Source organism: Pogona vitticeps, chromosome 4, assembly GCF_051106095.1.
Source record: "Pogona vitticeps strain Pit_001003342236 chromosome 4, PviZW2.1, whole genome shotgun sequence".
Taxonomy (NCBI): Eukaryota; Metazoa; Chordata; class Lepidosauria; order Squamata; family Agamidae; genus Pogona; species Pogona vitticeps.
This window is the reverse complement of record NC_135786.1, coordinates 191,069,469-191,090,435: the sequence shown is the minus strand read 5'-3', so window position 1 is coordinate 191,090,435 and position 20,967 is coordinate 191,069,469. Positions and strand designations below refer to the sequence as shown.

General features: G+C 38.9%; 1 protein-coding gene across 1 annotated transcript in view; it reads left to right on the top strand.

Moving 5' to 3' along the window:
• The window catches only part of CCDC178 (coiled-coil domain containing 178), a 196,931-nt gene that overhangs the window by 63,519 nt on the left and 112,445 nt on the right, over window positions 1–20,967 (top strand). Inside the window, exons 16-18 of the mRNA XM_078393698.1 lie at window positions 4,808–4,969; window positions 7,094–7,207; window positions 19,166–19,311. Of these exons, the coding sequence (XP_078249824.1) occupies window positions 4,808–4,969; window positions 7,094–7,207; window positions 19,166–19,311 (422 nt within the window). The remainder of the gene's footprint in view (window positions 1–4,807; window positions 4,970–7,093; window positions 7,208–19,165; window positions 19,312–20,967) is intronic.

The window sequence follows — 20,967 nt, the reverse complement described above, 5'->3', positions numbered from 1 at the left end:
TTTGTGTCCCTTGTTCAGAGAAATGCAGCATGTAATTAAAACTAATAATAATAACAATATTCGCAGCTGCATCCTGGCATATGTCTTCTCTCTCTCATCTTTATACCCACTTTTAATATGACCTGCAGTTTCTTGGATCTTTGCCCAAAGCTACTTTACTATCAGGGCTCAGTCTGAGAAAAATGTGGAATAATAAATGGCCTTGAATTCCTAACTTTTTCATTCATAGAGTAACCATTTGCAATCGTTTATAGCTCTCCCTTATGATAAAGTCTGTACAAGAGCAGATGGTTGCCTGCCTTTCATAAGAGTATGCAGTGAAAGTGGTAGGAGGGAAACCTGTCTCCCCAACCCCCCATATTTTGGGGGTTTGAGTTGGACAAGTTGATTATATTGCCCATAATAAATATGTGTGAGTTTTATTTTGATTATGATCAAGAGGATGATTTCTCTCTCTCACCTGTACTGCTTTCTGATGATTATCTGTTATTTTTCCCTGTCCTTTTTTTGGGGGGGGGGGGCACTGGTTTTGAGGGTTCTGTGGGGCTCAATTGGCTATAGCATTAGAAACCAGAATGATAAAACTTTAATGAAAGAACCCCAAAATGCATGTATTTTGGGTTTTCCAAAACGACCTGTAATTTAAAACAGACATTCTCAATATTTTAGCCATGGTCGTAAAGAAAATATGAAAGAAATATAGGCCAAATCAGGATTATATAAGTTGCATGATGAACCTTATAAAGTGGTTTGTTAAGAATTGTTTCCAGTCTTTGGCCCCTTTGAAGTCTGCCAGGGGCCCCCAGGGGGCCATATGGCCCCCATTGAGAATGGCTGCTCTGAACAAACCACATCTGAAAGAGGAGCTCCCAGAAATACCCCAGAATGAAAGTAATGCGAAAGTTTTACTCCAGCAACCCCTACATAAAACTCCTATTACAACAGCTTCACTGGCTACCTTTCTATTTTTGAACCCAATTCAAAATGATGGCTATAACTAGAGATAGGTATGAATCACCAGTTTGTTTAGCAACCAAACAAGTGTTCAGTATTTCAAAGACTTGCATGCTCTGGCAGGTGGTTTCTCAGAGGCAGTGGCCTGGCTTCCCTGCCCCACCTCCTCCTAATGCTGCCTCTGAATGGACACCCACCAGAGGAGGCAGGGCTTTGAAGTGCCAAACACCTGTTCATCTACTAAACAAACCAGGAAAAACCTCCAAACCAGCAGTTCGTGCTCATCTCTGGTTATGACCTATAAAGCAAGCTCTGGATGGCTTGGATCCATGCTATCCGATATGAGCCTTCTTGGCTCTTAGGATCTTCAGGGGAGACCCTTCTGTCAGTCCTCTAACTTCAAAGATACATTTGGTGGGAATGCAAATAAGTGCCTTCTCTGTGGCTGCTCCCAGGTTGTTGAATTCCCTCCCTGGGAAGGGAAGGTTGGCCCTCTCTCTCTTGTCCTTCAAGCAGCAAGTGAAGACGATCCTTTTTAGAGAGGCTTTTAACAACTGAATTGGGCTGTGAAGAATTTTGATTTTGGGTACTACACATTATTATTATTATTATTTTATGTGTATTTTAAGATTCTTTAAGGTGTTTTTCATTACGGACATGTGGTGGCGCTGCGGGTTAAACCGCAGAAGTCTTTGTGCTGCAAAGGTCAGAAAACCTGCAGTCGTAAGATAGAATCCACGGGACGGAGTGAGCACCTGCGCTTGTCCCAGCTCCCGCCAACCTAGCAGTTCAAAAGCATGCAAAATGCAAAATGTGGGTAGATAAATAGGTACCACCTCAGTGGGAGGGTAAATGGCGTTCCGTGCCTAGTTGTGCTGGCCACTTGACCATGGAGGATTGTCTTCGGACAAACGCTAGCTCTATGGGTTGGAAACGGAGATGAGCACCGCCCCCTAGAGTCGGACATGACTGGACAAATTGTCAAGGGGAACCTTTACCTAAGATGTTTTTCAGATGTTTTAATTACAGTGGTGCCTCGCAAGACGAGCACCCCGTTTAATGACAAAATCTCATCACAACGAACTTTTCACGATTGCAAAAGCGATAGCTTTACGATGTTTTAAATGGTTTTTTTTTTCGCTTTGCGATGATCGGTTCCCTGCTTCGGGAACCGATTCTCGCAAAATGACAATTTTCGGCCAGCTGATCGGCAGTTTCAAAATGGCTGCCGGATTAAAAAAATGGCTCCCCGCTCTTTTCTGGGATGGATTTCTCGCTGCACAGGCAGCGAAAATGGCCGCGCTATGGAGGATCTTCGCTGGACGGTGAGTTTCAAGCCCATAGGAACGCATTAATTGGGTTTTAATGCGTTTCTATGGGCCTTTTAAATTTCGCATTACAACGTTTTTGTTCTACAGTGATTTCGCTGGAACGAATTAACGTCGTAATGCGAGGCACCACTGTAATTGACTCTTTATTTCTAATTCAATAATGAACCGTGTTTTTAGCTGGCTTGTTTTTTAAATAATTTGTGAGCAGTCTTAAGACCTTTCACTCAAAGAAAAGTGGCACAAAAATGAAAACAAACAAATGTGAAGCAAAGCAATGTCTGCTGCTTATATACCACCCCATAGTGCTTAAAGCTCTCTTTGGGCTATTTACAGCTTAATTATGCAGGTGACACATGGCACCAGTCCCAGGCTGGGCACTCAGTATACGGAAGGATGGAAGGTTGAGTCAGCCTTGAGCCAGCTACCTGAGCTCAGGATCAAATTCAGGCCATGAGCAGTCTTCCCTTCAGTACTTAACCACTTTACCATGAGACAGTGGTTCAGTAGTTGATTAAACAAACAAACAAACAGACAGACAAGCAAACGAACGAACAAATGAACGAACGAACAAATGAATGAATGAATGAATGAATGAATGAATGAATGAATGTTTTGCCATGCTGATTCCTATGATTGAAGTTGCTTAAGATCTGAGCAGGGGTGAAGATAAAAAGGTAAAGGTAAATTACTCCCCCATACTTGGACCACGAATGCCAACAGTTGTGTCTGCCAATTTCACTTGAACTTTATAAAGTGAAATAGCAGTTCAGAGTTCTATAGACAGCTTTGCCAATTCCTACTTTTGAGAGGCTGTCCTACTGTTTAGGTAAACTGTGATTATTTGCCCGTTTGAGCAGTCTTTGACTTTTCCACCTCTGTGAACCCCAACATGCCCCAAACTAGAAATCCAACTGATGATTCTGTTTAGGACTAAAAAATAGACCATCCACTGTATAACTTGTTCCAATAGTTTTGGACTAACAGACATTATTTCTTTATCCCTAAAATCCTGGGGAATAATGCCATATCATCCCTAGGTAATCTGATCCTGGAGGTTGAAGAAGAACCAACTTGAGGTTGCCAAGTTTTTCCTTTCTTCAAAAAAAAAGAGTGGGGAGATAACATTCCTTCATCCATGAATATGATGGTGAAATGGGAGGAGACATTTCAGTTCAACAAATGTTGAAACCCTAGCCAGGTTTTATCTAGGAGATTATTTAAGAGTCTTCTTGAAGTACCAGCTTTCTAAAGTATAATTAAGATATACTAAGGGTAATGAATAAATAAACCTGGAAGAGTTCGAAAATTAATCATCCACTGTGAGATCTCCATTTACATACAAAGTATTTAAACATTTAGTTGTAGCACAGTCCCAGGCATTATTGGATGAAGTAAATTATCCTGATTGGTTTAATCTACCTGGATATTTGGACTGACACTTACCTTTTTCTCTTTGCTGAGTAAGGTCTGGTATACACCACCAGTGGGAGCCCTATTCATGGTATTGCTGAATTTCTCTATAGGTTCTTACTAGAGACTGGGCTATTCATATTCATATATGAATATGAATACCCCTGCACAGCTGGACATAACAAAGGTTATGTCTATCCACTCATGTGTCTGTTGCCACCAGCACTTCCACTCCCTCTTCCAATTGCTCCGGAATTCGCGGTTGGCTATCCAATCCTGGCAGAAGGAGGGAAGATGACTCTCCCTGCCAGGCTGATGAATGGATAGCCGACTATGAGCTCTGGAGCAATTGGAATGGCTGGACCCTCATTACACTCAGCAGTGCGGGGCTATTTGTCTATCTTTAGTTCTTATTGTACTTGTTTCATAATGACAACACAAAGGGCCACTTGGAAATAATTACAGGTAGAAATGTACAAGCGATTTTATGCTTACCCTGCAAATCAGCTGGAGCATTAGGGGATTTCACTCAGATGCTCAATACCTCTTAAGTGAAAGTTTGATTCCCTTTGATTGTTGCTATACGTCTCTATCCCCAGTGACTAAGGGAACTCACCCTGGGAGATAGGATGAGGTAAAAGAAGCTCTCTTAAGGATAGAGAAATACTGTGCTTTTCCTTCTAACAGTTTGTAAAGTGAATATATTGCTAGTATAGTGATGCTGGCAAAGTCTTTTCTGTTGGAGTTCATGGGGGATTGAGCTACGATAACCATTGATCTCCATTGATCTTGACAACTGCAGTTCAAATTCTCTTTGTTTTCTTCAGGTTTCTCCAAATTTCATTACAACCTTCCTTTGGCACATACTGTAAGCAAGTTACAATATGGATGCTTCCATAACCAATGCTTCCTATACAATACAGTATGAAAACAAAAAATTAAGGTTTGTAATGGAACAGGGCTTTGGAAACTGCCACATAGGAAAAGATACTTTTTCTCCAATTCAAGTGTCATATTTCTGATAGAAGTGAAGCTAACTATACCTGGATTTCATCTTTTGTTTCTGTTTTTGAAGTACCTTAGTGTATTTATTTTGCTTCTAATATCAACAGAAAAGGGTTAAAGCACTGCAGTCAGATCTAGATAAAAAAAGAAAGGAACATGGAAAGTTACAAGAAAAAATTCGCCGGAAATTAGCTGAACTTGAACAGCGTGTGGTTGAACAAACTGAACTACTATCAAAAAATAAAGAAAGACAAAAAAATCTTATTCAGGTAAATTAAAATTAGGAAACTGTGAAATGCTATGCTGTCAAATTTTGTTCTGTAAAATGGACAAATGTTCGCCTACTTTACTGAATTTAAGGAGTTCGAATTTGGAATGAACCAACAATCTCTTCAATTCCGTTAAAACTCAAACTTTTAATGAGGTTTTATAAGTTTTAATAATGTAAAATTAAAAGTAAATAATGGAATGTAGTTATTGATGGTTGTAGTCGCTTTGGTGAAACACAAAAAACTATACAACTAATAGTATTTTCAAACTAGCATGTTAATGGCAATGATTAATGCAGTTAGCCCTTCCCCAAGAAAATTTAGTGGAAAGAATGTAACAAAGACTACATCATTAGTCTTTTGGAGGCTTATGGGGGTGCGGCAGAAATGATGTATCTTTGTCTTAACTGTACATTTATTTTGGCTTCTAAACTTGAAAAGAAAGTTCATAGAAACATGGATGGATTAAAATCCAACACATGTCTAAATATCTAGGTCTATACATTGATATTGTGCCCGTATTTAATTATAGATATTATTCATCAACTTGCAGAATGGAATTGTTGAGTTTTCTAACAAGACGCTCACACACATGCACACTGGCAACACAGTGCAATTTTTAAAATGAAAGAAAACTGCAGTCCAAAAATAGGTTGTGAACAATCTTTATGATCACTGAATTTGTAGTGGAAATTGTGGATTATGTTATATTTGACATGCCTTGGCAATGATGTTGTATATATCCAGAATATTTGTATGATGAACGTTTTGACAACCCATCTCATGAGAAATGCAAATGCTAGCAAATTATAAATGGGTCCAGAAGTAAAATTCTTATCATGATGACTATGGAAATTAGATATAAATATGCAGATTTGGATTGTAGAACACCATGATTATTTCTGTAGAGAGTCTTGGACATGGGTTTCTATAACAATATTTTCTCATAATTGTGATAGTACAGTACTCCCTTCCTTCCTTCCTCCCTCCCTCCCTTCATTGAAATAGAGGAGAGTTTCAAAAGTTGAATTTCAACTTCATAGCCTATCATGGAGTTTTTTTTTAAAAAAATGTTTTATTAATTTTCATAGGTATAGGGGTTATGATACAAACAGGGGGACCAGATAAAAAAGGAAAGGTGAGGGTAGAAAATTGTAAAATTCCAGTGAATTGGCAGGGGAGATACCTTAATCATGGATGTTTTTTTTTAAAGGGGAAAAATCCACTGGGTAACTCTCAAGTCCTTGAGAAATATTTGGATCTTGGCTGCTGCTGATCCCGCCATAGACAATATGGTCTATAATCTAGGAGAGTTGATGTCTACCCTCTTGAACTTATTGGGTGCACTTGGCAAGTTCTGTTAGCCTTGATTTCCACTGTCTAAACTCAGAGTGACAATTTGGAGGACTGTAAATTACTTAATTTGCTTAATGATTAACAACAATAACAACATACAAATACCATTCTTCTTCATTTAATAGCAGTGTTACTTTTGTCAGACATCTGCTGAAGCCAGCCTCCCAACTTCTGGTGCAAATCCTCAGAACTTTACGGTGCTGCTCCTTCTCTCCTTACTGTGAAAGCCAATTCATTCTGAACATTTGAGCAGTGACAGTATTGAGGAGATGGAGCAACATCTATTCCCACCCCCCTTTGGTCAGCCATGTAGATTGGCCCTGGAGGGAGAGGGCAAATAATTGGCCAGTGGTGAAAGGGTGGGAGGAGATCTTACAAAGAGAGACATTAAGACTTTCTTGCAAGAGGATCCTTAAAAAAAAAAACTACTGGTCTTAGTATTCGTCCAGTTAAAAATATGCTGAAAAACAGAAGCAAAACAGTTTGTAATGTTAAAACCGTACAAATGAAACCTCTCTCTACTTAGAAATATCTTGTCCTACCCAAAAAAACATGTTTCTATATAAAAGTGGAAAAAAACCCCTCCAAAATGAAATAAATTAAATGCTTCTTGTAAGGAAAATAGACATTACTAATACTAACATATATTTATTTATTACACTTTTCACAGTATAAAAGTATAAAAATCAATCAATTAGCAATAAATACATTTTAATGGAACTAGTTGGTTTTTATTAGTAGCTCTTTGTCTCTGTTTCTGTATTTTAGGAAATTGCTGATATCAATCAGAAAATTCGAGAACTTGATGAAAAGGAGAAAAAAATTAAAAAACAGCTAGATGACCAGAAGAGTTCTTTGGAGTACCTCTTAGCTGATGTAAAGGTGAATATGTTGATGTTATTATTAATCATTTTGCTTGCTTATTTTAGAGGCCTTAGAGCAGGGGTCCCCAACGTTGGGCCTCCAGATGTTATTGGACTGCAACTCCCAGAAGCCCTGGCCAGCAGAGGTAGTAGTGAAGGCTTCTGGGATTTGTAGTCAAAGAACATCTGGAGGCCCAAGGTTGGGGACCACTGCCTTAGAGAATTTACTTTGCTTTGATATTTATGCTCAGTTACCTTAGATGTAAATGACATTCTGTATGTACTCTTTTGTTTCTTGCTAGAACTAGGCCTATAAGCCTGTACACATCAAACTTAACATTTGGACCATTGAGAATCCCACTGTTTCTTTGTTTGCTATAATATCTTAGAATGCTTTTTTTGGGGGGGAAGATGATAATAACTATAAGGAAAAGCAAGGGTTGGACTACAACAAAAATAGCCTGCTGATTGCACCTTTGCACAGCAGATGGCATCTTTTTGTAAATTATGGTGCATACTTGCTGTAGTAGTTATCAAGTTGCCTATTTTAGCAAAGGAATTATTTTGGCTTCTACTACTGAACATTACATTTGTGTAAATTGTTATAATTACAGCTGTCATATGCAAATATGTTATTTACATTATTATTACATGCCATTGATATTTATTTATAGAAAATACAAGTGAGAAATTGAAAGTTATAGTTAAAGAGGTAAGTAGGCAGCTTTTCATTTAAATGCTATTTTAATCTTAGGTTTTGTTCAAAATTCCGACTTAGTTCTTCTCTAGTAATGCCACTTAAAAGAGTGTTGAGTAGCATGCAGCTGTATGCCTATACTACGTTTCATCCTGTTAATAAATAATATACATTATCTCAGTGTGTAGCATATATATAGGAACACACTGAACAAACCTGCTCTTTTTTGGACCATCTACACTGTAGGCAAAGTCTGAAATTTAAGTTTTTACTTAAATATGTGACATGTATCTACATCAGATTGACTTGTTTAGAATTTGGCATACTTGCATCTTGTTTTCCCTTGTTCTTCACCCCCACAGCCTTATTCCCAATAAATTAATTTTAATATCTGGACATTTGGTTGAAAGGTATTAAAAGGGAATTTGTCATGAAAACCTTTGTCACATGCAAAGCTGCACAGTTGTTAAGCTACTCTCATGCTTTCTTAGGATATTTCAAAATATTTTGTTAAGTGCTGTGTCTTCTAGCTTGGAATAAACGAATCCAAAAGAGGTTTCCTACTCTTTTACTGGGCTGAAGGAAAAAGTCTCTGATTGGAAGGCTGAAAAACTTCCCAAGCTGCTCAGTTGAGCAGGTTTTATCATAAGGTTAATATGACTGGTGACAATGTACAGTAACATCATTTACTGTATTTGGGAGGAGGCAGAGCAAGAATTGAGCATGCAGAACAGGTTTTATAAAGTTGAAATGCACAGTGTCTCATGGGAAATGAAACAGCTTGAACTATCCCTTTTGATCAGCTTACAGAAGGTATTCTAGAACTCAGAATGTTATCTCTATTATTTTAACCATTTAACAGCAGTGTTGCTCTGATCTGAATGGCTGGACATTAGCTCCATTTGTTCCAGTGGATACCCAGCTTTTCAAAATAAATTCTAAGTCATGTGAAGTTGAAGGAAATCAGGTCAGGATTAATTTTCAGAGGCAGGGAGGAGTGTTTTTTTATAGCCAAATCAAATGCCCCAAGCCATCTGTCCTTACAAGTACAAGGGAATGGGAGGATGCTGCCCAGCTCAGCCAATGTGACATTGTCCAGGCTCAGCAGACCAGGCAGCAAGTGGGGGAGAGAAGAAAATACAGGGCAAACAAAGAAGAAAGTGTTGCATGAAAGCTACACTGCATCCTGCATCCCACTGCATATGCTCCCTTTTGTCTTGCCCCAGATAAAGTATTGTGTGACCGGTATTAATTCAGCAATTTAAGAATGTCCTTCAATTCCTTCTGTAGTTGATGTGTTAGGTTGCCATCAGCCTGTTATTTATATTGCAGTGCTAATAATTGCTTTTTAATACATATATTTTAAATCTGCAGATTGCTTTGGGATATTTCTTTTTCTTTTGTTTAAAATGTTTTCTATTTTGCCCTAACCTCACAAGGCTGTTCTAAGTAGGTGGGGAATCCCAGTAACAATGCTTTGGGCAACATGAAGAGAAGACCCAACTGAAATGAAATTGAATAAGTAAAACAACCAAGACTTGAATTATAGGCAGAGCTGAAACAGGAGAACAAGTGGTTATAACCATTGTTTTAAACGATTTATAAGACTGATTTTGCTACTTCATTCTGAATCCTTATTGTTCCTGATGAATGTCAGGAACATGGATCTAAATCTAGGTTGCACTGGTACTGCTGCACCAGTGCAGCAGAACTCCTACACCCACACCCACACCCACACTCACACTCCCAACCACACACACACATTCTAGCACTACCCAAGAACAGATCTGAGAGCATTTCATAGCGCCTAGAATGTGTTTAGGAGGAGAACTGGGAGCTAAAGTATGGGAGGGAGATCAATCCTCTCCTCACATTCTTGTTTAAGTCCTTGCAATGTAGTCCATGCTGAATAAATCAGGCACTAAGTTCCTTGTTTATTATTGGGCTCACTAATGATTCAGGCTAAATTTTAGCCCCTGACTGAGTATACTGATTAATTGGTAAAAGCTTCACTCCTTACAAGTTTTCCCTGAATTAGATATATGTGCACACTGCAGTCGTCTCCCTGTATATTGCTATGCTCTTATATGGGCTTGAGGGCCTGGCCACCCAACAGATGGCACTGTCAGCTTTGAGATTGTCACTCTCCAGTTTGGGAAGGACAGGAAATCTAATTCCAAGCTCTCTTTCCCTTCTCGCCACTGTCTTACTGAGGAAAGATTGGAAAAGGGGCCTGAGCTTGTTTTCTCACTCTCTCTGAGAGTGAATGAGAGTGTTGTGATTGCTGACAGTACTGATAATCTGTTTGGCAGTGTGCATATGGCTGCCAAAGTGATTCTAAAGCTGAATTTGCAGAACCCTTTAAGGGTATGTGGTTTCTGATCCAAGATTGTGAAACAAGCTTGGATATAGGGAGATTATTTTTTTCACATGTGATAAATCTTTAGTTGTTTAACTGCATTTTTTGTATTAATCTGCATTTCTAAAAATAATGAACATTAAATACATATTTGCAAAAGAAGTTCACAGAAGGTTCTAGCCTTCAATTTTTATACTAGGCTGCTAAGAAGTTAATAGCCTGCAGTTCCATGCTAATGACAGAAGATGAAAAAAGTATTTCTCAGTACAGTTAGTTACCATGGACATGCATGCAGCTTACCTCTTAGTAGGCTAGTAAAAAAAAGATTTCTATCAAAAGATTGGTAGAGGAAAGTCAGAATGATCCATTCTTCCTTTGATATAATACTGTACTTGCATGGCGGTCTTGAGAAAGGGGGATTTCCTTCATATGGGCTGGCAGAAGAGCATAATAATGCACTTCACTTTATCTAGTCTATGCACTTGCCTTTGTGGAATTTCATAGTCTCTGTGCACAACCTAACACATATGGATTTTGTACCTCTATAGAGCCCTGCTATGGAAACTTCAGTAGCTAAGACTTAGAAAGGGGTGCCCTTCTTCCTTAATGCACATGCTCAAGTAGGGTACTACTTAGTTCTGCTGTACCCATGACGGCAGTAGCATATGCAAGATCTCTCTCATCAGAGTCAATTCTTGTGTGAGCTTGTTTCTTCCTCCTATCTGTCTCACTCTTTGTCACCACTCACCACACATACTTTTCATTTTCAAGCTATAACTGCTGCATCTGTCCAGGGTATACTTCCTTCTATTATCAGTATGCCTCCTCAAACCACAATTACTGTGCTCATCCAACTTAGTTCCAATTTGCCTTTGTACTGCAGCACCAGTGTGATGAAAGTTCCCTCTTCCCCAACACCTCACAGCTACTCAGTAGTAGACTCCAGGACAGAACAGTAACAAGAGGGGAACAAATGGGGCTTTGCCCCAGGGCACCAATATTTGGCATCAAAATCTAGAGGTGAACTTGTTGGTGAGTGTTAAGGCAATCAATTGCAACACCTCGTCTTTACTTTTTAAAGAAAACATACACTATCTTTTTCTCACACGGGACACCACATTTTCCATCTCCTTTGTCATGGGGACTTGAGCCCATGCCTCATGGCACTGTGGGAGGGAGGCTCTCCTCCTTGTCCTGGGTGCCCAAATGCCAATTAAAGCTATGTTCCAGAGGTTTTCACAGCCCTCCAGAGCAGCTTTTGGAAGTGTACTGGGGCTGCAGTGTGGCGGTGAGATCATAGGGCCCTCAGAATGGTTGTTCTTAAATCACAGCTATGCTTTCTTGATGACCACCATCTCTGTAAACCATCCATCACTGCTAATGTTGTGCATTCAACCTTAGTCTTCCAGCTGCTACTGACTGCTTGAGTACAATCACAGTATTTCTGCCAGTGAGTTTTGTTGTGTTATAGATTAGTGTCAACGATGACATCACCTACAGTACTGACAATTTTATAACAGATAATTTTCCAGGCTTTCAGTACTGTGCATCAACATCAACATTAAGTTTCAGTTCATTCTCAGTACCATCTATCTATTTTGCAACCTATTTTAAGAAAGCTCCTTATTATTTCTTTAATTATTATTAATTTAAAATATTTTTATGCCACCTTTCTCCTTGAAAGGACCCGAGGTGGCATGTCGGCATCCCCTTTTTCCAGTCTTTCTTCATCAACTGATCCTCATCCGTTAGCAATGATTTCTTGCTAACAGGAATAGTTGGATAAGACCTTCACTTCTAGCACCCATGTATTAACCTATCTATTAAAAAAGAAGGAAACCCTTCATCTTAAAAAGACACCTTTGACTCAGTTTGCCCTACTGTTACTACTACTAATCTGCTTGCTTCACTAACAATAAAACCTCCTGCCTTGGGAAACTCACTTGAAACATATGTAAATGCTTGAATTGGGCCAAAACTTTTTGCATTTCCAGTCTTTCTAGCATCTTTTCTCTCCTATGGAATGGACACTGGTTTCTCCCTTTCTAGCATCCAGCCTCAGCATAGGAGACAGCTCAATTTGCCCTAGACAATCAGTTATTTCAGTTCTGTACTCTATATATATATATATATATATTTTGACTAGCTGCAACACCTGAAGTATTTGCAAGTTGCATGGCTGTGGTGGCAGCTGAACTGCATCAACAAGAGATAGTAATATTTCATTATGTCGATTTCTGGGTCCTAATGGTACCTACACAACATCATGTAGAATCTCATCTAGGAACTACTCACCACCTATTCAACTGTCTCAGAGCCTGCACAAATCGAGAGCAATTCCAGACCACCCAATATATTTTCACTGAAGAATGGATTATTTCTCTAATGGCCACTGCTTCTACCTTGGGATGAAGTGCAATGGATAGCCTTGCTAACTGAGGATATCATCCATCCCAGGCTTTCACAATCTAGTGCATTGCTAGGGAGTATGGTATCCATCATACGATTGCTTCAACTTTACATAAAACACCTCTACAGTTCTGATTTCTCAAGTCAATGGCTTTAGCTCCAGAATATCTCAACTGTCTTGCCTCTTATCCTACATAAGTTGTGATAGCGGACAGTTATCTCCCATCTTATGAAGGGCATGTTATTTTTTCTCTCCCACTAATGACAATAATAGCGAGCATGTCCAACTGAAGTAGGGGCATCACAATGTTTCAGGGACATTGGATATCCTAGGAGATCCAGAGCACATGTATGCATTGGAGCTATTAACATTTTAAAGTATGCTGAATAGTCTTCCATTACTGGATGATAAGGATGAGCATTCCTTCCACTGCTTCACATCAGACAACAGCATCACGTTCTGGTATATGAGCAAGCAAGGAGGAACTCTGCTGGATGTCTCCCTCTGAATTTTGCACTGGTGTCATAGATAACAAATTTTCCTTTTTGGTTTCCATATACTGCACAGTCAGCAAGAATGTTCAGTCTGACATGTTGAGCAGACAAGAACAAAGTATTCTTGAGTAGATGCTTCACTGTTCACTCTGAGGGATTATCTGTTCCAGATGTAGAGCATACTGATAGTTCACGTATTCACTTCTCATGAGACCAGACAACTTCCCAAGTTTTATAGCAGTAGAGGTTACAGAAGGGACTCCTTGCAATAGGAATGTGACAAGTAATCACAAAATTTCTCATGCTGGGTGATTTTACACATCTAACCATGCGAAGATTCCCCATCAGCACTTTATCTTACATTGATGAGATTTCTTAGCTTTCTGTGAAAAGGAGAACCCCATTTGAGGTCCCCCCATTTTGTTTGTTTTCTCCCCCCCCCCCACTTGTTCTACACAGGAAACTACCAAATTCTGTGTAACTTAATGCCCTGTCCATTTCTTGCAGAAAAAAAAAATAAAAGTCAAATTTCCAAGAAATCCTGCAAGAGACCTTGGAGGAAAAGGGTTGCACAGAGAAATCTTACTGTGGGCAGAAAAAAAGTGACCCCTACCCCCACAAGCAAAAGCTGCAAGATTCATGTTCCTGGCTTGAGATATTTTTTCTTTCACAGATGGCAGAGAACAAATCTTTCAATCTTTTCACTATTTCCCTTGCATTGAAATTGGCTGCTATGTTTCAGCATGCCAACTTCAACCGTTCTCATTGCCCTATGTGTCCAAGATAAAACTGATGTTCATATACTCTCCAGTTTTATTGCTGAAATTGTTACCAGTCATTTTATCCACACTTTCTCTGGAAAGGGGCACATCCCTTTATCCACAACTATCATATCTCAGTTTGACAGCATAGAGGATCCAACCTCAGAAGGGTTGACAGAGAGTTCCCCTGTCCCACTTTTAAAAGTTAACAAGAAAACCATGGTCTGTGCATTTACTTTTCGCTGGTTTTCACTCCACACCATTGCTTGGTACTTAATGTTCCATCCTTTCTCCTCTAGCCAATGTACACTGGCCCTACTCTGTCTTCTTTCAAAAAATGATTTGATGGTTTCTCTATTTTCTTTGAACTACCATATGTGATGGTGTTGCTGTTCTCCCTGCCATTTGTCAAGATTTTTTAAAAATGGTATTCATCACCGGTGCCTTCAAATGTTGCTGTCCATTCTACCCTGGAGTTTGATTGTCAAGGTCACAAGTATGACATTTGAACAATGACCTCAAGGTGAGAGAAAACTTTATAACATCCCTAGGTAGTTTGAGTCTGCAGTGGCCCATTACACCTGACATTTGTTCCTTAAATGGTTAATTCCAGTGTGAAACCAGACAATCTTGTCATAGATATCAAAGTTTTGTTGTTGTTTAGTCGTTAAGTCATGTCTGAATCTTCATGACCCCATGGACCAGAGCACGCCAGGCCCTTGTGTCTTCCACTGCCTCCCGGAGTTGGGTCAAAATCATGATGGTAGCTTCAGTGACACTGTCCAACCATCTCATCCTCTGTCGTCCCCTTCTCCTCTTGCCTTCACACTTTCCCAACATCAAGGTCTTTTCCAGGGAGTCTTCTCTTCTCATGAGATGGCCAAAGTATTGGAGCCTCAGCTTCAGGATTTCAATGAGCACTCGGGGTTGATTTCTTTAAAAATGGATAGGTTTGTTCTCTTTGCAGTCCAGGGACTCTCAAAGTTTACTTGACTATTATGGTATAAGTAATTTCATCGTTGTAATGATTCCAGGCAACATCAGTTTTTCTGTTTCTACAAGCGTTAGTCATCTTCATTACTTCTATGCACAAAAATTCAAAACTTACAGAACATTTGCAATTCATTAAAAAGTTATGGGCCTGTTTCTATTCTACAGAAATTAAACTTACAGCAGTGAGAAAAAGCTGTAGGTAGAAATGCTTTAAAATACTGTATATGGAGACTAAATTTAAGTTGCAGGCAAATACTTAAGTCAAACTTCAATCTCAAAATACAGGAGTATAAAAGGTACATTAAAAATGCCAAAAATATTTTAATTACATTCTAAAAATGCAGGGGCTTATAGCCTCAAAAGGCAAAATCAAAAAGCAGAGAATGCAAGCAAGCAAATTTATTGATTTTTTAAATGCCTGCTTGAGAATGCATCTCTTAAAATATCAATGATCTTAAAAGTAAAAATATATGAAAGTAAAATTAATTTCTTAGCCTTTTAGCATATTCAGACATACAAGAAATATACTCTTAAGTGCTCACCCAGCCATTTTCCAGTTTGAATCTATAGAGGGAATTCCATACTGTCTTCAGCTGTCCTTAGGTGCTGTTGCTGCTACATGTTGCCTGATGGTTTCTGGGCTGCCAATTCTCCTTTCTATCTTTGTTGTTGGCATCTGGTTTGTGTGGTGTGTGTCTGTATCTCACTTCCCTATATGTATATTTCTCTCATTTGCTTACATTTCCAAACAAATGTCAACAATTGAGTTTGCTGGTATAGCAAACCACTATCCCATATAACCGGGGTCCTCAACCCCCGGTCCGTGGCCCGGTACTGGGCTGTGGCCTTGGCAGGACCAGGCCGCAAATAAAGATCTCCTGGGGCCTCCCACACCCATACACACATACATATACAACCCCCACATACACACATGCATGCACAGATGCACACATGCTCCCCACTTGCAGACACGGGTGCCACAGCCCCCAACGCATAGGTTCTCCACCCACTCATACACACATGCACGGGTACCCTGCCCCCACTCACGGACACCGCCTCCCCACCTGCATGCTAAACTGGTCCATGGTTTGGAAAAGATTGGGGACCACTGCCATATAACACACCTCATAAAATATCTATGAGAATTTACATTGGCTTGCCAACTTAACAAACTGCTGCCCCAGAAAATTACAATGACAACAAACCACCATGGCAACAAGACATTGCTGATATTTTTACTTATTCCCTTGAACACCTGCAACACCAATGAAATACCTGGAGAGCACATGGCTGGTGACCAAATATGGTCAGGTGCCAATTTGCTATACCTTTTGGAACTCTAGGAGTTTCTTGGTCTAGAACTTTTTTCTTTGTTTCCTTTTCTAATGTTATGCTTTTATTTTCTTTACCATTATTCACATTTCCACACTCAAGTGGTAGCTCGCTAGGAAAGAAATTCCTTTGGGAGGTGTTACCATTAACCTTGCATTCCCTGTGATGGTTTTGATGGACACTGAACTGATCGTTTTGCAGTGACATTTGGCACACTGCTGTTCAAACCTCAGTTCTTTAAGCATAATGTACATTTTTAGAGTGGCATTTTTAATACTTCCATTAATTATTTTAGTGGTCTATAAATACAAAATTTCAAACCTTGACATGTTGGTGGCACCATCTCAATTAGTTAAGGACCCAACTGAGTCACTGAAAATCTCTGAATGTCTTTCCTTGAAACTGATATTCCAAGAGGCTATTACAACAACAGATTTAGCCAATGCGTTATGTCTTCTAACAGAGAATCAGATTTACCTCCAGTGGCACAAGAACAGAGGTCCTTGGCCTGGACTTGACATTTTTACCTCTGGTGATCTCCAGCTGATACCTTCTGTATGGTATTGCTTTGTCAACCTTCAGCTCCTTTGAAAGCCTCCTTACACTCCTTGGATGTTAGGTAGTCCCCTATCTCAAGACACAGCAGCTTTTCATGAGTCGTTTTGGCAACCTGCTTTCTCCCAGAAGTTTGTCAAATGGGTCATTAAAACCATATCCTTGGCCATTCAGGTGGAAAAGCTTCTGTTTTCTGATCATCTACAAAGTTACTGGTAATGTCTATAGTCTTTCTGAAAGGTAAACACTTACTCATGCTTTGTACAGCAGCATTTGGTCATAGCTGTTTGGATGGGCTGATACTAAATTTAGCCAAATGATGTTCTCCTCCAAATGGTATGCCTTTCTCCCTGTCAATTAAGTAATGATGAAGAAATGTAGGTTGCTTGCTTTGTAATTGTTATTCTTTGAGTAGCCATCCACACATTTGCAGAACTTGCTCTTCCTCCAATGTTTGGCATATTTGTATTAAAATATGTGAGGCCACTGTCAATCAGTGAATTTATTGAATGGAGAGTGTGTATGAGGGAAAAGGCACAGGGCTTCCACCAAAACTCTCAACCATAGAAGGTTCCAAACTGGTCTCTGTGCAAGTGCAAAACTCATATGTGTGAATGCACATATGACAACTCAAAAAGAAAACTATGTTTTGTTTTCCTGCCAAGCTGTTAAGTTTAAAACTCATCTATTTCAAAAATAGATCTTAGACATATTATCCATCAAAATATTTATTTCTAAATGCATATAAATTTTCTTTTTCAACTGAGAATAGCCATTCAACATTTAGAAAAGTATAACATCTAAGTGATCTCTGTACATTAGCCTTGAAGATGCTGATCAAGTTGATTCACATTGCAGCTCACCAGAATCACATTCCTGCTTCTGTATGCTCTTCATCTTATTTGGCACCTAGTTATCATTCTGTGTATTTTGTAAGATCCTCTTACCATATTATTGTTTGCCATCAACAACATAACTACCATCAAAACCATTTTTACATGAAAAGTTTTTTGACAAAGACAGAATAATAATGAACTAATGGCTTACATCATCATCATCATCATCATCATCATCATCAGTAGTAGCAGTAGTATTCATAGTAGTAGTAAGTTGTTCTTGGCATTGTCATTGTTGTTGATATTAATACTGATATTAATACAGTGGTGCCTCACTTAACGATTTTAATTGGTTCCGGAAACAACATCGCTATGGAAAAACATCGCTAAGCGAAACGCGTTTTCCCATAGAGATGCATTGAAAATCGGATAATCTGTTTCAATGGGAACGGATTGCCGTCCTTAAGCGAAAATCGCCATAGGAAACATCGCTAAGCGAAACGCGGTTCTCCCATTGGAATGCACTGAAACCTTTTCAATGCATTTCAATGGGGGAGAAAAAAATCACCAAAAATTCAAAAAGAGTCAGAACGAAGCCAAATTTGGTTAACAAAGGGTTCATTAAGTGCACTAACGATTTCAAGCACTCTAAACCCTTTTAAAAAAATTTAACACCTTTTAAAATAGCGAAAATGGAGCTGTCAAAAACATCTATTAAGTGCACTAATGATTTCAAGCACTTTAAACCCTTTTTAAACAATTTAACACCTTTTAAAAATAGCAAAAACGGAGCTGTCAAAAACATCGCTAAGCGAAACAGGGGGACCTAAACTGTCGTCGCTAAGTGAAGCAAGGTCCCGAACATCGCTATGCGAAATTCCCCCATTGGAAACATCACTAAATGGAGCACAAAATCACTCCTAAAACCTCATCGCTAAGTGAATACATCGTTAAACGAGGCAATCGCTAAGCGAGGCACCACTGTACTATAGCATTTAAATAATGTATAGATTGTCCAACAACTCTACAGAACTGGTTGACATTATTATACCCCGCTTGCAGCTGAAAAAAAAAATTGAAGATGAAAAACTGTGGCTTGCCTAAGGTGATGTGATTTTTGATGCCTCAGCTTCACAACTCACATTTTTACTCTTTATCATGTGCCTGCTATCACAATCATGTATGAAACCACATTAGCAATGTCCAGAGTTATGTCTGTCTGTATGAGAACATAACTGAAGAGAGCACATGTTAATGAAAAAGGGGTGCTGAACAATAGGAATGCTTAACAAACATTCTTCTAGGTAGTTGGTTGCCTGTCAGACACGTTTGGGAGTAGTAACTTTGATGTATCAGTCTGTGTCTTTACAGAAATGACATTATTCTGCTTGTACTAAATGTTTCAACTGCACTTCTAAGAACAGTGCTGTTTGTTGAGTATACAATTTCATGCATCATTGCATGTAATTGTGCACTTAAAGCACAATATCAGGATATCTTGTATTGCAAAAATCACAAGTATATATTTTTTAATTTTTAGGAGAAATATTTAGATATTCTGAGCCAGCTTGCTAAAGTCAATGAAGATATTGCAAAATTTCGAAATGAAATTGCTAAACTGAATGCCTTAAGCAAAGGAAAGCAAAAGCAGGTGGATACCACAGAGAAATCTATAGCAGAGCTGAGGTAAGAGCCTCCCTTTCTATAAACAACAGGTGGTATCCAATTTGGTCTCTCTCTGCTGATGGAATGTTTCTGTCACTGGTACACAGGGAGGCGTAATTTCCAGCAATTCTTCTTCTCCACTTCCATCCCCTTTGTCATGTTACATGCTGTTCCAAAAGGTCCCTCACCCTTTTGGAGCAGATTGTATGTGTTTCACGGGGATGGAAGAGCTGAAAATCACCCCTCCCCCCATTTTATTGATGGATGCCTTCTGGAAGGAAAGGGACAATCAGATGCCACCCAAAGAACACTTGGTGCATGTCTTCATAGTATTACCTGAAGAGAATATATCTCAATGTTTATTGATAAATAAGGAATGTTCTGGTTTGTTTTTGGAGAGTTTGAAGAAAATCTTCCTGATTAATTATCTGTCTTGCTAATGTTATTTTAGGCATATAATTGTTTACCCAAACCTAATAACATTCATAGTCAGTTGCATCTTTAATTAGTGGATGATTATTCATTTTGTTTGTTCCTTTGGAAAAAGACGTGATATTTAAAAAAATTTCATTGGATTGCTAAGTTTTGCAAAGAAAACACAAAGAGCTCTGTTCAACTTGAGATGCCAAGTAGGCATGGAAGTCTTAAATGACTGTACATTCTAAGAGTCTTGATTTTCAAGGATGACCGATAAGCAAGCAGTACAAGATTAAACAGAGGTGGGTGAGAATCTTTCTGCTAAAGAGCATAGGAGTACGTTTACAGGAAATGATGCTTGTGGAAAGATCTTTTTGTCCTCACCCACATTTATGTTAAGAGTCACTCCCCTGCCTGCTTTCTCATAAATTGCCCAGGTGGGGATTGGGTGGAAATAGACCATGAACGTGCAGTAAAGCAGTTAGTCAAAGAAGCCTAAGGGCCAAAGAAAATGTACGTTCCAGAGACACCTGAAAGGAAAACCTTCTACTGGTGTTTCTCAGCTAATGGCAGAGCACCCAAACAAAGATAAGAGAGCTAGAGTGCTATGTTCTAAGGGAGAACATACAGGGAATATGATGGAAACCCAACAGAATGGGGAGGATAAGTTGGATATGCCTATATGTTGTTCTGCTGTGCCAATGAATAGAGAAACCTCTCTTTCCAGGTAAGAACCTGGGAAGTATGAGTACAGCCTGCTTATGCTTTTGTTGTCTCTGTGCACACAGTGAACAAATAGATGTTTTTAGTGGTCTTTAATGGCCCATTACACTAGCATTCCTTGACTGCATCCTTATGTGCATATATCCAACCATGCCCAAACATTTACAAATAAATAGATATTACTATAGCATGGTAAATCTAAATACTCTAATGAGGAAATTCACTAGGTGAATATTCCCTTGAACCTTACCATTTGGGTAAATGTGGAAGAAATGTTTTAAAAGATAATGATTTAAAATGCATAGATAGAAAACTATGTTGCAATCCTAAGTAACCTTTGAGGGAGCAAGTCCCATTAAGTTTAATGAAAGTAACTTCTAAGTAAACATGCTTAGAATTCTTTCTTTTTTCTTATTTGACTGGCCCTCCTAATATTTGTACCAAAAAGCCATCAGGATGAAACTTTTTGAAATTTCAGACTGTGAAGTTATGTTTTACATTGATCAGTTTGATTTTACATAGAGGAAGGTGGCATAT